Source organism: Cnephaeus nilssonii (assembly GCF_951640355.1).
Source record: "Cnephaeus nilssonii genome assembly, chromosome: 16".
NCBI classification, from domain to species: Eukaryota; Metazoa; Chordata; class Mammalia; order Chiroptera; family Vespertilionidae; genus Cnephaeus; species Cnephaeus nilssonii.
In genome coordinates, this window is record NC_137087.1 from 12,740,350 (window position 1) to 12,760,816 (window position 20,467).

Genomic DNA, 20,467 nt, shown 5'->3' on the forward strand with positions numbered 1-20,467 from the left:
AGCAAAAGAGGAAGATAAGGAACTGCCCTAAGGGGACACCAAAGCAAGAGGAAGAAGAGTGACAGAGGAGGGAGTGACAGAGGAGGAAGAGTGACAGAGGAGGAAGAGTGACAGAGGAGGAAGAGTGACAGAGGAGGAAGAGTGACAGAGGAGGGAGTGACAGAGGAGGGAGTGACAGAGGAGGGAGTGCCAAGCTGGGTGGACAGTTTGAGGAGGCAGAGGGCTGAGGAGGAGCCTTTGGATTTTGGGACCTAATTTTATTCCTTGCAACTGGGAAAGCAGGCTGGCCCCTTCTCCCCCTGACAGGGCAGCCAGTGTGTGAAGCCAGTTTCGCATTTTATTCTGAGAGAGGAGTTCCATGGGAGCCCTTGGCTGGCCTCATCCCAGGGCTCTGTGCAGAAGCCCGGCCACAGAGCCGTCAGCTCTTCATTGTCATGTGGGCAGCACAGGGGAGGGCTCAGAACTCGCAGATCACAAGGCGCTTCTCTCCACAGGACTTGTCGTTCCACTTGCCATTGGTGAAGATCTCCACACAGTCCTCATTGCCGCCATTGTTGTTGGGCTCCCCGGGGGCCCAGTTGGAATAGACCAGGGGCTCCCCTCCTGGGTAGGTGAACGTGCCCTCCGTCTCGGAGTCAGTCATGCTCAGAAACGCAGCACCCTTGTTCTCTACCTCAACCAGCTGTTGCAAGGCCTCGTTCTCAGCTGCAGAGCGTGGGGAGGGCAGCTGCCCCCCGGCCTGTGCGCACACTTGCTGTGCCTCCTGGAAAGGTTTCTCAAAGCCTGCTGTCTTGAAGACCTTCTGGCCAACACCTCGGCCGTTGGGGAAGAGCTCCACTAGGAGGAGAGGACAGTCAGGTCAGGGTTCTGGGGGCACCTGCCAAAGCTCCATGGCTCTGAGACCTTTGTGCTCCAACCAGAGCCCAGGGCCTGTCATAGAGGGCCTCAGAGCACCAGAGAGGACAAAGGTGAGACCCAGCTCTATGGTGCGCTCTGGAAGGTGGACCTGCCTGTCTAGTTACAGGTGAAAACACTGGGCTCAGAGAGGGTAGCTCAAGGTCATGTGACCATCACATGTGGAGTTGGAGAGTCACCCTTATCTGATCTCACACTGAAGCTGAGACGTGCTCTTTCTATCTCACCCCATGTTGCATGGCAGAATCGGTTTCCCAGTTCCTGGGTGGGACTGGAAAGCTTTGGCAGGGTGCAGCGAAATGGCATCGTGCGGCCTCTGAGAGCTGCAAACAAGGAAGGTGCCCCCTCTGCTCTCACTGGGACCCTGCATAACAGCAGGGCAGGTGGCATTGGCTGGGAGGTCCATGCCGTGTGTGGATGTGGGAAAGAGGGGAGGGTGGGCCCTCTGAGGGCAGCGATGTGCTAGTCTCTGCACTGGGTGCTGCCCAGTGTTGGCGCCTAGGTGTGCGTGTGGGTGAGGCTGGAGGGCTGGGAGAGAGGACCAAGACAGCTGAGAGGTGTGCATGGGCGTCAGGGGCAGGAGAGAGTCAGTGCTGGAGAGAGCGCTGTCTGGGAACCAGAGGGCCAAGTGTTCAGCCCCTCTTGGCCATGGCTGTCTAGGTGGCAGGGAAATCACTTCCTTTATCGGGGTTTCTGTTCCTCATCTCTAAGATGGGAATGCAATTGATAAAAGCATCACCTGTGGGACATTCATCAGCTCTTTTCATTCCATCTCATTTTTCACCACTTGTTTGTGTGTGTGCGTGTGTGTGTGTGTGTGTGTGTGTGTGCTTTAATATATTTTTATTGATTCCAGAGAGGAAGGGAGAGGGAGAGATAGAAACATGAATGATGATAGAGAATCATTGATTGGCTGCCTCCTGCACGCCCCCTACTGGGGATCACGCCCACAGCCCAGACACATGCCCTGACCAGGGATAGAACCATGATCTCCTGGTTCATAGGCTGACACTCAACCACTGGGCCACGCTGGCCAGGCTCATTTTCCATCCCTTTGACTTCTGGGTTCGTGCATAGAAGCTTTCAGGGCTCCTGAGAGGGCTGTGCTCCAGCCCCAAAGGGCTGCTGAGGAGCCCAGGCTGCACCCCGACCCACCTTGACCCTTCCACAAGGGTTCAGGGGGCAGACTGTCAACAGGCTCAGGAGGGCACCCACAGCAGCCCTGGACAAGAGTTCATCTGCCATTCATTACATGCGCCCGGGAGGGTCTGTGTGTGCACACATGAATATGGCCACGTGTCCAACTGAAGGTACATGGGAACACTGAAGGCCCACCTGGGTGTGTGTGAATATGCGTGAGTGCTCATGGGTGTAAATAACATGAGGTGAGTGATGGCATGTGTGTCATACACACACATGTGGCAGGTGCATATCATGAATTTTCCTTTGTTTGCATCAGTGTGCATGTGAGTGAGTGAGTGCACATGCATGTTTGTGGAGAGAGGGAGACATACCAAATGCTTGAAACCTCTCCCTTGGAATGTGGGTACTCAGTGGCCTTAGGTACGTAGGAGCCAACCCTATGTCGAATCCCGCATGCCCTCCTCCTTCAGAAACTCCTCTTTGGATCAATGAGATTTGCTGAATGATCTGAGCTGAAAGCTGACATGGGGAAAGCGGGGAGGAGGAGGGGCAAATTAGGGACTCAGGTGGAGATGCCCACAGGCACAGGGCACTGGCTGTGCTCCTGGGGGCCTCTGACTCCTCAGCACCCAGGTTAGGGAAGAGTCTCCACCATGAACACCCAGGGAGGAGCAGGGGAACCCAGCACTGGGCAGAGCCCGAGGCAGCCTGCCCCCGCCGGACCCAGGGCCTGTCTCAGGTGAGATGCTCAATGGCCACATGCCAAGGTCACACCTTCACAGCCTTGAACCCAAGCAAAGCTTCCAGCCCCAACTCTCAGGACAGTGTCTGGAGGTGCTGCTGCTGTGGGCTTGGCAGCAACATCTTGAGGGGTTTGTATACTTAGCCCCATAGAGATAAGAAATGCATCCTGGGTAGTGGGGTGTCCTGGGCCCAGCACAGGTCGGCGGGAGGGAAGGTCTGAACAGCTGGGCTTGGGGCATTGATCTGACTCGGGTCCCAGGTGGCTGTGATGTTGGGGGCTGGAGCCAGGTAGCCTTGACCATGCTGGCGCCAGCCCACTGAGCTGGTGTAGGGGCCACAGCCTGCATGTGTCCCTTGCATCTGCTTCCAGCTCCTGGAACATGTGGCTGCCCTGCTCTGCCCCACCCTATGCTTAGCCCCAGGTCCTGCCCCAGTCCCAGGTCCAGCCCATCGTCCAAACCCACTACCATCCTAGAGCCCCCAATTCTAGGACCAGGCCTGCCTCAGGGCCGGCCAACTCCAAACCCAAACACAGACCCCGCCTGGGGCCTGCCCTTGGCGACTGACTCAGGTCCAGGTCCAGATCCAGAAACTCACCTTTCTTATACTGAAGGAAGTCTCCCTGAAGGCGTCCTACCTGCCCCTGCAAGGCCTCCACCTGCTGCCTCAGAGCAGCGATGTCTGCAGGAGAGAGAGGCCCAGTGAAGACCAGGCCCTCACAGCCAGGGATCGGCTCAGAGTCCGGGTCCCAAGGGAAGGGTGCTCAGTGACAGGCTTTCCTGGGGGAGGGGAAGGAGCTGGGCCCCAGGAATCCAAAGCCACTGACACAGCTGGCCCTGCTGCCCTCGGGTTCCCTGGGGCTCTGTTGTGAGCACACTGTGCCCTGGGCAGGTCCTGGCACCCCACTAACTCTGATCCAGATGACATTTCACAAGAAATACTTAGAGTCTGGGAGCACATTCCCGGGGTGGTGGGGGAGGGGTGGGATTGCATGTCCCTCAAGTGCTCCCCATCCCTGGGTTATTTGATTCTCAAAGCTCTCTGATGAGCTGGGAAGAGAGCTGAGCTGTCCCAGTGACCAGATGGGAAGCTGCTCAGGCTTGTCCTCCCCCGGTACTAAGTCTAAACCAGAGCCTCATCTTCCTGCCTTCAGCCCCACAGCCTTTCCTGCTTTCACAACCCCACCCCACCCACAATGGGCTGACCACTGAGCAGAGGGCCCTCCTCCCTCTGCACGCTGGTGGGGCGCCCAGAGCTAGGGGAGGTGACCTTACCTGGAAGCCCACTCTCTCCCTTTGCTCCTCTCTCCCCAGGAGCACCTCTGTCTCCCTTCAGTCCTGGGAGGCCCCTGGCACCTGGAGTTCCCTGTAGTCCCGGGGGTCCTGCAGGCCCTGAGAACAGACAAGAAGAGTTGGTTGAGCTCTGCACACATTTTCCTGCATTTTCCCCCTCCCAGCATATGGACTCTGCAATTGTCCAGCAATACACCCTCCCATGTACAGTCTGTCCCAAAGCCAGCCACGCACCCTCTCTGTACACTACTGTCCCATCACCCAGCACCTGGCCTTCCCAGGATGCAGACTATCTCTGCTGCTCACACCCCGCTCTCCCCAGTTACAGAGCTCAAGCCCAGTGAGGCACCTCCTTGCACAGACTCCCCATGCCCAGTGTTGCAGCTCTGAGCTGGCGGGGTGATGGGGCAGGGACAGGAATCCACAGCTTCAGGTGGACACAGGAGAACCAAAGTCCTGCCCCAGCTTTGCCCATCACTCACCTGCTTCCCCTGCATTCCCAGGGGCTCCACGCTCACCAGGGGCACCTTGCTCTCCTTTGAGACCTGGGGGGCCTCTTGTCCCTGCAGAGCCCTGCACGCCTGGGGCACCCACTTCTCCTGAGGAAGGAACAGATTGGGACAAAGGCTGCTGAGAGTGTGTGCTGGCTGGATCATTTCCTCGGCTCCACATGGAGAGGGAGAACTGGGGGGCTGTGCACCCCACTGTCTGGGCTCCTCCAGACGTGGGGGTGTGGGGGGCAGGGGCCACAGCAAGGCCTGCCAAGGTGATGCCCTGGTTTCTCTGGCACGCTGAGCATCCTTAGGTGACATCATGGATTGCCATTGTCACTCCTCTCTCTTCCTTCCGGGCCACCACACACCAACCTCCTACCTTTGGGCCCAGGCTGTCCTTTGGGGCCTGGTGCGCCTTGGGGTCCTACATCCCCCTGCATTCCCGAGGGACCTTCTCTTCCAGCCGGCCCGGGTGGACCTGCAGGTCCCCGAAGTCCTGGGAAAAGGACCAGCCAGTTAGTGCACCGAGTCTTCTCGGAAGGGGGAGAGCATGAGAAGGTGAGAGCAGTCATAGAGGACAGAGAACAGGACAATCCCACAGACACCGCCCAGCAGTATTACAGCCTTCCCTGCGTGAACCCAGAACCACCGGCAGGGCACCCTCCTTCCTGGGATGGTATGTGCATCCTCCCGCATGGCCTAGTGGCAGGCTTTGCAGTCCACGCCCAGTGCTCACCACGTGGCCCTGAGTCTCCCTTCGGTCCAGGTTCTCCAGCAGAGCCGTTGTCCCCTTTGGGCCCAACTGGGCCAACAGGTCCAGGCATCCCCATTGGCCCTGTAGCTCCTGGTGAACCTGTAGCAGCAGAAGAAATGGGCATAAACCTGGCCCTGGGCCTAGGAGAAGCCAGCACTGCAGGGCCAGCCCCTGCGTTCCTTCAGGTCCACAGGTGTAGACATTCCACCTCCACACTCCTCAGTCCAGTGGTGACCCAGGAGACGGGTGTGCACAGCCCCGTTTCACAGGTGAGGAAACAGGCCTGCCAGAGCTGGAGGGAGGTCCAGCCAAGGACTGTCTGATTTCCATGCAGTGCACCCTGCCTGCCCCGAGGCTGCAGGATTACAGCAGGGGATCTGCCAGCTTTTACCCTGAATCAGTGGTCGGCAAACTCATTAGTCAACAAAGCCAAATATCAACAGTACAACGATTAAAATTTCTTTTTGAGAGTCAAATTTTTTAAACTTAAACGTCTTCTAATGCCACTTCTTCAAAATAGACTCGCCCAGGTCGTGGTATTTTGTGGAAGAGCCACACTCAAGGGGCCAAAGAGTTGCAGGTGGCTCGCGAGCTGCAGTTTGCTGACCACTGCACTGGAACATGGACTCCTGGCTTTCCCCTTCCTAGAACCAAACTTCATATCAGAAGTGATCCCTGACATGAGTCACCAGGGAAATGCAAATCAAACCCACGAGATATCATCTCACCCCTCCTAGAATGGCGACTATAAAAAACACAAAAGAGAACAAGTGTTGGTGAGGATGTGGAGAAGAACCCCTATGCACTTTTGGTCGGAGTGTAAATTGGTACAGCCACTATATGGAGACCAATATGGAGTTTCCTGAAGACATTAAAAAAGATAATTTTTTTAAAAAGTATGATCCAGCAATACCACCTCTGGGTTTTATCCAAAGGAAATGAAACACTCATTTGAAAAGATATCTGTACCCTCATGTTCATTGCAACATTTTTTTAGATAGCCAAGAGGTGGAAACAACCTAATAGTGTCCATAATGGATGGATGGATGGATAAAAATGTCACACACACACTGGAATATTATTCAGCCATAAAAAGAATCCTACCATTTGCCACACATGAATGGATCTTGAAGGAATTATGCTAAGTGCCATAAGTCATACAAATTAAGACAGACACAGTGTGATCTCACTTATATCTGGATTCGAAGAAACAAAACAAAGAACATGAACTCGCCCTAGCAGTTTTGGTTAGTCATCTGCCTCCTGGTGATCAGTGCACGACCAGTCGAGCAGTCGACGATTTGGTTGACCGCTTGGTTGGACAACTAGCATATTAAGCCTATATATATATATATGTATGTATATATATATATATATATATATATATATATATATATATATATAACATCTCCATAAAAAATAGAAAAAGCATGGTCACATGTTCTGGTACCTATAGAAAACAGACCAAATTATTGTCTAATGCATCATTAAGGGGAAAAGGACATTGTAAACATTATATTGAATATGGTTCTGCTTCATAAACATGTACAGACATTGTAGGGTGTGTGCACGTCATACTTATTGGAAAACACCCAGAAAAGGCATATACAGAACGTTAAGGTTTTTTTTCTAAGTGTCACAAAGGTAATTTTAACTTTCTTCTTTTTATTTATCTTTAGTGACCACATAGTATTTTTCTATTGGAAAAATAGTCAAACATTTTTAAAAGACCTGTTACCTGAAACAGGCTGCCTAAGTCTTAAATTATACAATATTTACCCAAAAAAGACAAAAGGAAGTAGCCCTAACCAGTTTTTCTCAGTGGTTAGAGCATTAGCTCACGTACTGAAGGGTCCCAGGTTCGATTCCAGTCAAGGGCATGTACCTCGTTTGCAGGCTCTATCCGACCAATCAATGTGTCTCTCTCACATTGATGTTCCTGTCTCTTTGTCTCTCCCCCTCCTTTTCCCTCTCTCTAAAAGTCAATGGGAAAAACATCCTGGGGTGAGCATTAACAAAAGAAGATACTAAAGGGAGCAAATGGCTATTAACATTTAAGGATTTTATACTTAATTGTATGAGTTTGGTTCTTCCTTTTTATTGAAGTGAAAGGTGTGGGGAAGCACGGGACTTGGTTGGAATGTCTGTAAGAAGGATTCTCTGAAAGGTCGGGACCTCTGGGGGGACCTTGCCGAAGGCAGCAGCCCCTACCTTGACTTTTCCAAACAAGTCTGATCCTGGGGTGTTTCGCTAGAATCTCTATGTTTAGTCTTTAAAGACCTGACCTTGTAGAAGCATATACTTCCTCAAGGATACTTGCCCTGCTGATTGTATTTGGAGGTTAGTTTGAGTTCAAGCTGTTGTTACAATAAAAAGCCAACAAGGCAGGCGTACAGGACTGCTTTTACAACTGAAGTAAAAGAGTCCCTTAGCCCTCTCTTTCACAAAAACCTGTGTCGAGTATTCTGTTCATCCGTCAGTCAGGGTCTGCTAATCAGCCCCGGCAGAAAGTTCTAGAATGTAAAAGCAACCTTTTTAAAGTATACAGTTCAGTGGCATTTAGCACCTTCACAATGTCGTGCAACTACCACTTTAGTTCAAAACGTTTAACCACCCTGCCGAAACCGGTTTGGCTCAGTGGATAGAGCGTCGGCCTGCGGACTCAAGGGTCCCAGGTTCGATTCCAGTCAAGGGCATGTACCTTGGTTGCAGGCACATCCCCAGTAGGGGGTGTGCAAGAGGCAGCTGATCGATGTTTCTAACTCTCTATCCCTCTCTCTTCCTCTCTGTAAAAAATCAATAAAATATATTTTAAAAAAAACACAAAAAAACGTTTAACCACCCCAAAGGAAAACCTCATAGGCACTGGGCAGTCACTCCCTATCCCCCAATCCCCCTTCCCATCCCTGGCTATCACAGCTCTGCTTCCTGTCTCTATTACCTACTCCAGATAATTCTTGTGAATGGAATTATACAATATATGACCTTTGGTGTCTGGCTTTTTAAACTTGGAGTGAGTTCTTGAGGTTTATTCATTTTGTAGAATGTCTCATTTCTTTGTATAACTTAATAACATGCTATTGAATGGCTCAATAATATGCCATTGTATAACTGAATAATATACCATTTTATTAATAGAACACATATTGCTTATCCATTCATTAGTTGATGGACATTGGGTTGTTGTGAATTAAGGGGCTATGAACCTTCATGTGCAAACAGAAAAGAAAAGAAAAGACACCAGAAGGAAAGGCGGGGGGGGGGGGGGGTGTGGGAAGGTAAGAGAGGGTAAATCAGTGATAAATGGTGATGGAAGGAGACTTGACTTGGGGTGGTGAACACATAGTACAATATACAGATGATGTATTATAGAAACCTATATAATTTATTAACCAGTGTCACCCCATAAATTCAACGAAAAAATAAATGAGTAACACTGATTTATTATGAGTAATAAATCAAGGAAAGAGAGAGAGGGGGAAATAACACCCAACTTGTTCATTCACTTCTTCGTCCGTTTACTCATTATTTTATTTGTTCACTAGAAACATAACGTTATGCTTAGCACCCTATTCTATAAGGGAATATTGAACCGTGAGGCACAGCAATGAGTGTGGAAGACAATGTGTGAGGTGCCCCTCATCCCATCCAGCACCCCAAGTTCAGCAGACACTCCTGTACTCAGAGCTCTTTTCCTGATTGAGGAAATGGGGCTTCAAGGTGAGGAAGATTTAGAGAGATTTTGTAGAGGAGCGGTGAGGTTTCAGACAGGAAATCCATGCTCCCAGGGCAGGAGGGCCAGGCCCAGAGGGGCAGGGGGTGGAGGGAGGGGGGATGGTGACTTTAAGAGGCTGGTGCTGGGCATTGTGTCCTGCTTTGAGCTACAGCCCTCCCTAGGAATGAAATGGAACCCAGAGGGTTAGAGGATGGGCCCCACATTCCACATTCAACAGGGGCAGAGCTGCTGTGACCCCATCTGAGCCTCTCTTGGGCTCCACCCTGGCCGAGATGGCAGTAGGTAGATGGGCCAAGGGAAGAAGCCATTCCCTAGAAGGGAGTGTCAGAGGTTGCCCATCCCTGGCACTCAACCATGGAGGCCATGAGAGCTCTGAGGTGGGGGAAGCGACATCCCCATCACCAAGCACGCATGCCTCCTAAAGCACTAATTTTGTTTGTTTGTTTTGTTTTAAATTCTTTCAACTGTTTACAGTATTACTAATGTCCCCCATTCCACCCCTTTGCCCCCATCCACCCAGCCCGATTTTGCATCCCAGTATTGCCAGGATATCTAGCCCTGTACCCTAATGCCACCTGAAGTGAAGCTTTACGGACCAGCAGTTTGGCCACTCCTTACTGTACCCAAATTCCTCCTCTCCTTGCATCTCACATTCATTCTACTACATTCTGTCCTAAGTGCAGGGACGTGGTGAAGGAGATGGACAACCAATCAGATTCCTTACTCATGGACCTTAAATTCAACTGCATAGAAGCAGATAATAAAAATTAAATGCACAATATGTGGTTACTGGATCAGAGTAAGTGCCACAGAGGTAATAAAACATGGAGAGTGTTGTCAGGGGCTGTCTTCTCAGGCGGGTGGTCTGAGAGGACTCACTGAGCCCGGTCTGTGAGTAAAGCTGTGAAGGAGGTGAGGGGTGTGCCTATGGGAAGAGCAGTGACAGGGCCCTGGAGGAGCAGCGGGACTGGTGTGGAATCGGACCACTGAGGAGCCGGTGTGGTCAGAGCCCAGTGACTGTGGGAGGAGGATAAGGAGATGAGATCAGAGAAGTAAGCAGGGGAGAGAGGGGCCCTGTGCGCTGCTGTGAAGTGTGTAGCTTTCCTCTGAGGGAGGGGCATGTTCCTTGGGGGACGCTCACTGGGTCCCATCCAGGCAGGTATCTAGATGCTGAACGAAGGTAATTGTGCCCATAAACACAGCCCCCAAAACAGAGTCCAGGTCTCACTGGCCCTCCATGATACATCTGGGCATCGCCACGGGACCCCAGCTCCACCCTCCTTCTCTGCTCAAGGGTCTGCCGTTCAGACCCATCTTGACCTTGATGGCAACTTCTTGGGACCATGTGCATCAGAATCTGCAGGGCAAGTGGTCATAAGTCTCACACAGACATATTTGTATCAGGGTCTGAGGCTGCTCCAAACTTTCCAGGAAATTCTGGACCCATAAGGGTTACGTGACTGAAGTGCCTGGGATTAAGGAGTCAGTGTGGAGCATGGTCCCCAGTCTGACTGGGCACTGTTCTCTCTCCAAGCCCCAACCCAAGGCCAGGCTTGGAATGTGCATGAAGCACCTGCAGAAGAGAGGGAGGTCTCAGTCATACTTCATGCCACAGTTCAGAGGGAAAGGCTCTCTCTGGCTTCAATTCAGGGCCCCACTGAGAGTTAGAGCTGGGATTCTCCAAGAGAGAGCTGGCACCTTGCATATCACCCTTCTTCTGGGTCCACTTCCAGGTGGCCTTCTTAAGCCCCAGCCCATTCCTGTAAGGACAGATGAATACTCCCTTGTCCCTCACCCACAAAGCTGGCAATGTTACCTATTTTTTCCAGCTTAAATGTCTTCTTCTTACTTCAATCAAAATGCAAACTCCACAAAGATAAAGGTCACACTTGATCCCTCTCTTAGCCCAGCTCAGGGCCACAATGGTCCCTTCATCCTTGTTGCTGGTTTATTGGATTCTCTCATCTTGTCAATCAGACCCGGACCCTCCCTGATGGGGGGTATGTCTTGGATAACACCCTTAATAATAGCACCTTTAGAAAGTGCAGGAGAATACACCTGGTGGTACAGAGGAAAACACAACTTTATCCTGAAGACTCAACAAAGAATAAAGCCTTGGCTCAATTTTTGTCACTGTGTGGATTCTTCCCACTTACAGATGCACACCTAGTGGCTTGTCCCAGGGGTCCCTGCTGTGGAGTGGAGCCAGCAGTCAAGCACAGATTTGCCTGACACAGAAGCCGATGTCCTTATCACCTTCCACATAGGGTGTCACAATTTCATAACCTATTAAATGAGGTTAATATGTCACTAATAAGTAGGATTAAATGAATTACGCAAGTGAATGCCCAAGCAGAGGGCTGGACAAAGAAATATGAGCTCCATTTCCTCCTCTCCGTAGTGTATTTAGGTAAATCCTTTTGATAAGGCCTGAGTGTGGGGCCACAAGGCCTCATCTTTGCCCACTTATCATGCAGTAGAATTTAATTAGATATTAACACACTGCACAGAAATCATTCCACCACAACGAACAAATGTAAGTGCCGCAGCTTGGTTCCAGAGGGCCTCAAATACCAGTCATTTACCCACGATTTGCAATTCTTGGGGTGAGAGGAATCAGAAGATCCCAGGGGAGGAATCCCCACCCCTAGGGGAGGGGCAAAAACACCTCAGGGCTCAGGACAGCCTGTCATTTGCCAACTGGTAACGAGGTGTTTCAGGTGGACTGAATGTCCAGGGGACCTCTTCCCCAGGAGGTGGGCTTCCATTCCCAGGGCTTGCACGGCAGAATAGCCAGAGTTGCTGAGTTGGTCACAATTCCATGCCCACCCATGCCCACCAGGACAAGCGCATGGCTCCAGCCCTACCTGGATCCCCCTTCTCGCCCCGGGGGCCCTCTCTCCCATCTCGTCCATCACGACCAGGCAGGCCATTCTCCACAGGGCCACACATGACCAGGGTGCAGGCATCAACCAAATGTTTCTGGGAAAGGGTCGTCACTTCTGCTCCCCGTGACCTTGGAGGCTGTGTGAGCAGGACCAGAACGAAGAGGAGGAGAAGCATGGCCTTCAGGGGGGGGGGGGGGGGACAGAAAGAGAAAGGACATGCTCTTGGTTCCAGAACACGGGTTAGTGCTTAGCCCACCGCCCAGAAGTCAGAGGGGCACTTTCCTACCGCCTCTCCCTTCTGTGGGATCAGGAGCTGCAGGACTCCCAAAGCAACATAGGACAAGGTGGCCAGACAGTCTGGCCTGGGCGGGCATGAGTTACCAGCTGAACTCTGACATGGGTTATCAGCAACATCTACCTCTTCTCAGAGCCCCGTTTTGTCCCTTCTGGTGACTTCCCTTTCACTGCCATCCGCACGGCTAGGATGTGATCTCCTCACTGAGGCCACCTTCATGGACTAGCACTGGCAGTTTCAGTGCTTGCCTGGAACGGAGCCAGAATGCTCAGTGCCATGTGTCCTAACACAAGACGGGCACATGGCTACATGTTTGCCGGTGGTCTGCCATTCCTGGACTAGACGCTGTCTCCATGAAGAAAGTTCCAGATGGAACCCAGAAAAAGTTCTCAGAATAGCTGGAGAGACCCGGGGACGCCTAGAGTGCTGGCCCTCCACCTGGGACGACTTGGGAGAGGGGCCTCGTGGAGGAGGGCATGTGAGGTGTGCTCCGTCAGGGAAAGGGGGGTTTTAGGTGTAGGAAACACAGATGTGCAATAGGGTGTCCAGTGGCATGTGAGAGGGACTCCGCAGCTAAGTGAGGTCAGGGTGGGTGCAGGACCTGGTCACTCCCAATGGTGGGCTTCTTTCCTCTTGAGAGAAACTGTACAGTTAGGAGCCAGGAAAGCACGCACGGGAGTTGCAGAGGCTGGGAACAAGCCTGAGGGACGGAGCAAAGGAGGAGGGATCGCCAGGCAGCCTGAGGGGCAGGCAGTGGAAGGCCTTCCTGGCCACACAAGTGCTTTCTTCTCCACCTGCTGGTGGTTCTGGGCTGCGGAGGACCCTGTTTGCACCAGTTCTTTCTCATTCCGAGTTTACCACATCCTCGGGCATCATGGGAGTCTCTAAACACCAGGCAAGCTCACAGGCCAACAGCGTGGCCCTTGCTGCGGCAGAGACTCGGCCATGAGCACCAAAGCATCCAGCCTGAGCCAGGGCATGGCCCCCTGGTTGCAGCTGCCACAATTCAAGGGCCCTGTGCCCACATCTGGGGAAGAATGAAAAGCAACAAGCATTCTACCCGTGAGCTCAAGATGGCACCGAGGGCACCAGAGCTCATTGTAGCAGAAAGCGGCCTGGGCAGGAGCCACCTCACAGGGTTGGAGACTTGGATGAGGCCTCTTCGCTGGGCCTATAGAGGTATTGGGCAGAGCCACATTCCCTTAAACCACATAGTGTTCACTTTATGCCTCAATGTCAGACTAAAGTATTATTTTAAAAAATGACGCCTCTAAAAATTAATTGGAAATCAGTAAACTTGTCCAGTGGGTGTATTTTTAAGACAAAGATTTGAAGCTAAGAGGAAGGATGTTTATCCATGTCCAACCGGCAGTTGGTACCAGGATGGACTTTGACCCCGGGCCTGGGAAGGTCTGGGCTGTTTCTCCTCCACCACCTTCCTTTCTGAGAAATCAGGGATGCAGAGAGCCAAGCGAGAAATTGAAATTGAATGCCCACCTGAGGCTTCCTGACAATGGCTTCTGGGGACCGGGTGGGTGTCATATCCCACTCACCCACCCTCCCCCAGCCCAGAAGGCAAATCTCCCACTGAGCAAAGGAAGCAGAGTGAGGGGCAGAAGAACGGTCCTTCTTCCCCCACTATGCTGCCCTCTCACGCCCACACCCAAACCCACACCCACACCCACACCTCCCAGACGAGAAGAGCTACATAGACCCTCTGATCTTCCTCAACACCAGTACATTAGACCACCCCAAATGGGCAGGGGGACATTCACTGGACACAGAGAAAACGAAAAGAGAGGCAGGCCCAGAGCCACTCACCATTGCTTCCTCGAGGGCTCAGGGTCCCCAGGCAAATGCGCACTTCCTGGCACGCACAGGCTATTTATGCTGCCCTGTTACCTGAGCCACCAGGCGCTGGTCTTTTAAGAACTCTTTTGGATAACTTTCTTCCTTATTGACTCACTAATCTCACCCCCACCTGGGTTCTGGAAACTTGCCACTGAGTTCCCAACACTACATACATGTCACTTTAGAGTTCACAGAGCACCCTCAGGGCATGACCTCATCTGTACCTCACTGGGCTCTGTGAATTCAGTGGCAATCATCAGTGTCTGGGTTTTACAGATTTACAAGAATCTGAGGTCCTGAGAAGACGAAAGCCAAGGATGCAGGGTGAGGGGCAGATGAGGAAGCAAGTTGCCCAATAACCTACAACTATTGCAAAAGCACATGCATTTGCATATTTCAAGAATCAGGGCTTTCTGTGACACCTTCTCTTTGTCCTTCACCTCAACATTACTACGCAGATAGCGGGAAAGCGCTGGGAGCTTCTTAGCATTTCTGGGCAGGGGTGGAGTAGCTAGAGGATTGAGAGGCTGCAGCTTTCTCTGAGGACGGTGGCTGAGGAGTCACTCTTTTGCTTCCTGGTCTAGATCTGGGTGCCTCTCACTTGGTTTTTATGGGATGGATGTCCTTAAATCCTTGCCATCATCTCTCCACTCCTTAGCTGGTGTTTCCTCTGTGTGTTGCTCTAGTGAGCAGTTTGGACCCCTGAGCTGCTGATACACTATTGCAGGCCTCCCCCAGGAAACTCTGACTTCCAGTGGCCATGGGGCAGTTGCCTGCCCTCCTGCTGTTGCTGTCATCTCTGGTCCCTTCTAGGTCCCTGTGGCTTCATATCTTGCATCAATGAACTTTTGCCTAGGTCCACATACCAGCTGCCCAATGCCTGCAATACTCTCCTTTGGCCACTCCATTGGGGGTGCTGACTGCTCCTGGGTTTTGTTGCTGCTGTGGCATCTCCTTGTGTATTGTAGAGTCTATAATGCCAGTTTTCCTCGGCTCGTAGGAAAGGCTCTTGTTTCCCATACTGCAATGTTTTGAAGCAGGATCCCATAGTAGAGCCACTTTTGCCCCAAATGATAAAACTCTTTCATTATTAACATCCCCATGCTAGGATGTTCTTGTGCCTCCCAGAGATCTGGATCAGCATGGAGGCTGAACTAACCTGAACTATTGCTCTCCACTCCCCACAGAGCTTACCTGACAAGTCTTATCCTGGTAGCTAGATAAACTCCTATTTATGGTGACTTTTATTTCAGAAGGCCTATATGTCTTCTCTGTTTGCAACTTAGCTTCTATTAGCTGCTACCTCCTGGCCTAATAAGTACTCCCTTTCAATGCCTGACATCCCCCTATAACACAGACTATAGTGTTTCCTTCATCTAACTCCACATTACAACAGAGTCTAATTTTATTTATGACCCAACCCAGACACTCCTATTATAATGATAACCTTTGCCTTCCTCAGTTACACCAACACAGGTGAGGAGAGTCAGATCTCAAATGATGATAACAGTGGCTTTCATGAGTAAGAACCAGTCAGAAATGAAGATTACCATAACTGACATCAAGAATACAGTGAAAAAAATTTTAAAGTAGGCTAGATTAACCAGAGGCTATAATTAATGATTTAAAAGATAATGTAGGAAAAACACCCAATCAGAGCAACAAAAACAGAAAAGAATTAAAAAAAAACCACAAGGGAACTTTGGGACAACATGAAACATAACAATACCCACAAACTGGGGTACCAGGGAGAGAGGAGAGTGAGCAAGGAATAAAGAACCTGTTGAAGAAAGAATGAAAGGAAAATCCCTAACCTGGAGAAGGATAATGTCATACAAGTTCAGAAAGTCCTAATAAAGATGAAGGCAAAGAGACCCACATTAAGATACATCATAATTCAAATGGCAAACTTTAAGAGAATCTTAAGGGCAGCAAAAGAATGACAGTCAGTTGCCTACAAGTGAGTTCCCTAAAGCTGTCAGCTGGTTTCTCAACAGATCACTATAAGCCAGAGTGAATGGCATGAAGTATTCAAAGTCATGAAAAACAAGGATCTGAAAGCAAGACTACTCTATTCAGCAAAGCTATCATTCATAATTGAAGGTGAAATAAAAAGCTTTCCAAACACAAACACACAAACCTAAAGGACTTTATTACCACCCAACCAGCATTGCAAGAAATGCTAAAGAGGCTGTTGTAAGAAGAAGAAGAGAGAAGGGAGGGAACATAGGCATAAAAACTAAAAATGGCAATAAATACAATAAATAAGTACCTATCTATACTAAAAAAAAGCCTAGGTGGCCCCCGCACCCTCACAAGACACCCCCACATCATCACAAGATGGCCACCACAGATGGCCACCACAAAATGGCTGCCACAAGATGACTGGCAGGGGAGGGCAGTTAGGGGCGACTAGGTCGGCAGGGAGGGCAGTTGGGGATGAACAGGCCAGCAGGGGAGGGCAGTTGGGAGTGATTGGGCCAGCAGGGGAGAGCAATTGGGGGCAACCAGGTTGGCAGTTGGGGGTGACCAGGCCAGCAGGGGAGGACAGTTAGAGGTGACCAGGTGGGCAGGGGAGGGCAGTTGGGGGGATCAGGCCAGCAGGGGAGGACAGTTGGGGGCGATCAGGCTGGCAAGGAGGGCATTTGGGGGTGATTGGGCTGGCAGGGGAGCAGTTAGACATCAATCAGGCTGGCAGGGTAGCAGTTAGGGGGTGATCAGGCTAGCAGGCAGAAGCGTTTATGGGCAATCAGGCAGGCAGGCAGGCAGGCGAGTGGTTAGGAGCCAGCAGTCCCGTACTTTGAGAGGGTTGTCCGACTGCTGGTTTAGGCTCAATCCCTATGGGTTGGGGCCTAAACCAGAAATTGGACATCCCCTGAGGGGTCCCAGATTGGAGAGGGTGCAGGCTGGGGTAGGGACAGCTCTCCAGTGCATGAATTTCGTGTACTGGACCTCTAGTCTATATATATAAAAGCCTAAGCGACAGGCCGACCAAGCACTGAACACCAGGGGTCAGATGCTCAACGCAGGAGCTACAAAGTGACAGCAACTATGCAGAATGCCCTCTTGCATTCCGGGACCCGTCGGGGGATGTTTGAGAGCTGGTTTTGGCTGATCCACGCAGGCCAGGTTGAGAGAGCCCACTGGTGCATGAATCTGTGCACCAAACCTCTGGTCAATTATTAAATTAAATATAAGTGGACTAAGTACTCCAATCAAAAGACATAGAGTAGCTGAATGGATAACAAAATAAAACAAAAAACAAACATGACCCATATATATACTGTCTATAAGAGACCCACCTCAGAACAAAAGATTCACACAGGATGAAAGTGAAGGGATGGAAAAAATTTTCCAAGCACATGGAAATGAAAAAATAGTGGGGTAGCAATACTTATATCTGACAAAATAGACTCCAAAACAAAGATCATAGCAAGAGCCAAAGAAGTTCATTACATAATACTAAAGGGATTGTTCCAACGAGAGACTATAACCCTGGTAGACATATATTTAACCAATATAGAAGTACCCTTGGAGTACTCAAAGTCCTCCAAGAGTTTTAAAACAAAAACTCTTGGAGGACTATAAGGGAGAGATTGACATTAATACAGTCATAGTAAGGGCTTTTAATACCCCACTGACATTACAAAAGAGAACTTCCAGACAAAAACTCAACCCAAAATCAGATGAAGAATGGAAATAATGAAAATTAGAGCAGAGTTGAATAAAATAAAGAACAAAAGGACTCTACAAAAAATTAATACAAAGAGCTAGTTCTTTGAAAAGATGAATCAAGTTGACAAATCCCTGTCTACACTCACTAAGGAAAAAAAAGAAAAGACTTAAATAAACAAAATCAGAAGTGAAAGACAGGAAGTTACCACAGACAACACAGATATACAAAGGATCACACTAGAATACTATGAAAGACTATCTGCCACATAATCAAGAATAAATGGATACATTCCTAGAAATATATAACCTTCCTAAAATGAACATGAAGAATTGGAAACTCTAAATAGACTGATAAACAGTGAGGAAATTGAAACAACCATCAAAAACCAAGACAGAAATAAAAGTACAGCACCAGATGGCTTCACTAGTAAATTCTACCAAATATTCAAAGATTTAATGCCTATTCTTCTGAAAATCTTCCGAAATATTGAAGAAGAGGCAATACTTCCTAACACATTTTATAAGGCCAACCTAACCCTCATACCAAAACCTGGCAAGAATAACACAGAAAAAGGAAACTACAGACCAATATCTCTGACAAATGCAGATGCAAAAATCCTAAACAAAATACTAGGGAATGGAATGCAATAATACATTTTAAAAAATAACACATCATGATTAAGTGGGGTTCATTCTAAGGACACAATGATAGCTCAGCATATACAATCAATCAGGGTGACACACCACAGTAACAAAACAAAGGATAAAAAGTCATATGATCTTATCAATAGATGCAGAAAAAGCATTCGATATGATACAACATCCAGGTATGATTAAAATACTCAATAAAATGGGTATAGAAGGAAAGTAGAAGGAAAGTACCTCAACATAATAAAGACCATATGACAAACCTCCAGCCTATATCATACTCAAAGGTGTAAAATTGAAAGTTGCAGGATATAAAATCAATGTAAAAAATCCACTGCTTTCCTATCTACTAACAATAAAACCTCAAAAAAATAAATGAAAAAAAAAGTCCTTTTGCAATTTCAACCATAAGAGAAAAATACCTTGGAATAAAATGAACAAAAGATGTGAAGGACCTATATATAGAAAACTACAAAACATGATTAAACGGGATTGAAAAAGACACAATGAAATGAAAAGATATTTTGTATTCATGAATTGGAAGAATCAATATAGCTAAAATGGCCATATTACCCAAAATAATATATAGATTTAATATGAGCCCATAAAAATCCAAAGTCATTTTTTTAAACAAACAGAACCAAAAACATCAAATTTGCATGGAATCACGAAGACTCCCTAATACCAAGAGCAATCCTGAGAAAAAAAGAACGAAACCAGAGGTATCACACTACCTGGCTTCAAATTATACTACAGAGCTATAATAATCAAAACAGCATGACATTAGCAGAAAAACAATCACACAGACCAATGCATCAGAATTGAGAGTCCAGAAATAAAACCACATGTATATGGGCAAATAATTTTTGACAAAGGAGCACAAAACACAATAAGGAGAAAAGAAAGCCTCGTCAATAAATGGCGCTGGAAAAGTTGGAAAGCCAGATGCAAAAGAATGAAATTAGATTACAGTTTGTCCCCATGTACAAAAATTAATACAAAGTGGATCAAATACCTAAATATAAGATCTCAAACAGTAAATTAGATAGAAGAAAACATAGGTACTAAACATAGGGTCCTTGTTTGTAGAGAACATTTTATGAATTTGACCCCAAAGGAAACAAAAGGACAAAATAAATGAAATGAACTATATCAAACTAAAGAGCTCTGTGCAGCAAAAGAAACTGACAACAAAACAAAAAGGCAACCAATAGAATTGGAGATGATATTTGCAAACAACTGTTCCAACAAGGAGTTAATTTCCAAAATATATAAAGAACTTATACAAAAACTAGATGCCCGGTGCACGAAATTTGTGCATGAGGGTGGGGTGTCCCCTCAGCCCAGCCTGCATCCTCTCCAATTCAGGACCCCTCAGGGGATGTCCAAAACTGGCAGTCGGACATCCCTCTCACAATCCTGGAAAGCTGGCTCCTAATCGCTCACCTGCCTGCTGATCTGGTTGCCCCTAAATGCCCCCCCCCCCATCCCCCGCCGGCCTGATCACCCCTCACTGCCTCTGCGTGCCAGGCTGATCTCGTCCAACTTCCCCCCTTGCCGGCCTGGTATCCCCTTATTGCCCCCCCCCCTTCCAACCTGGTCACTACCCACTGCCCACCTCTGCTGGCCTGATCCCCCTTATCTGTCCCCCCTGCTGGCCTGGTCACCCCCAACTTCACCCCCTCTGCCAGACTGGTCACCTCTTGCTGCGCCCCCTGCTGGCCTGGTAGCCCCTAACTGTCCTCCCCCATGCCAGCCTGGTCATCCCCAACTGCTCCTCCTGCCGGCCTGGTGGCCCCTCATGGCTTGCTGTCCAGTTGTTTGGTGGTCCCTCACTAACCCCCCTGCTGGCCTGGTCGCCCCACGCAACATGCTTGTTCAGTCATTTGGTCATCCCTCACTAAGCTCCCTGCTGGCCTGGTCGCCCCATGCAGCCTTCTTGTTCAGTTGTTTGGTTGTCCCTCACTAACCCCCCGGCCGGCCTGGTCATAGGCAACCATCTTTGTGAGGGAGTGACAGTCAATTTGCATAT

The 20,467-nt window shown here is 49.3% G+C and overlaps 1 protein-coding gene across 1 annotated transcript; it reads right to left on the reverse strand.

The window, feature by feature from the left end:
* Positions 1-457: 457 nt before the first annotated feature.
* LOC307112622 (pulmonary surfactant-associated protein D-like) lies at positions 458-12,616 on the reverse strand (the record flags this gene model as incomplete). Its single annotated transcript, XM_079793410.1, has 8 exons — positions 458-837; positions 3,400-3,483; positions 4,077-4,193; positions 4,577-4,693; positions 4,968-5,084; positions 5,325-5,441; positions 11,946-12,144; positions 12,578-12,616. The coding sequence occupies 8 exons, from the start codon at positions 12,614-12,616 to the stop codon at positions 458-460; spliced, it is 1,170 nt and encodes a 389-aa protein (XP_079649536.1).
* Between the last annotated feature and the right edge of the window lie 7,851 nt (positions 12,617-20,467).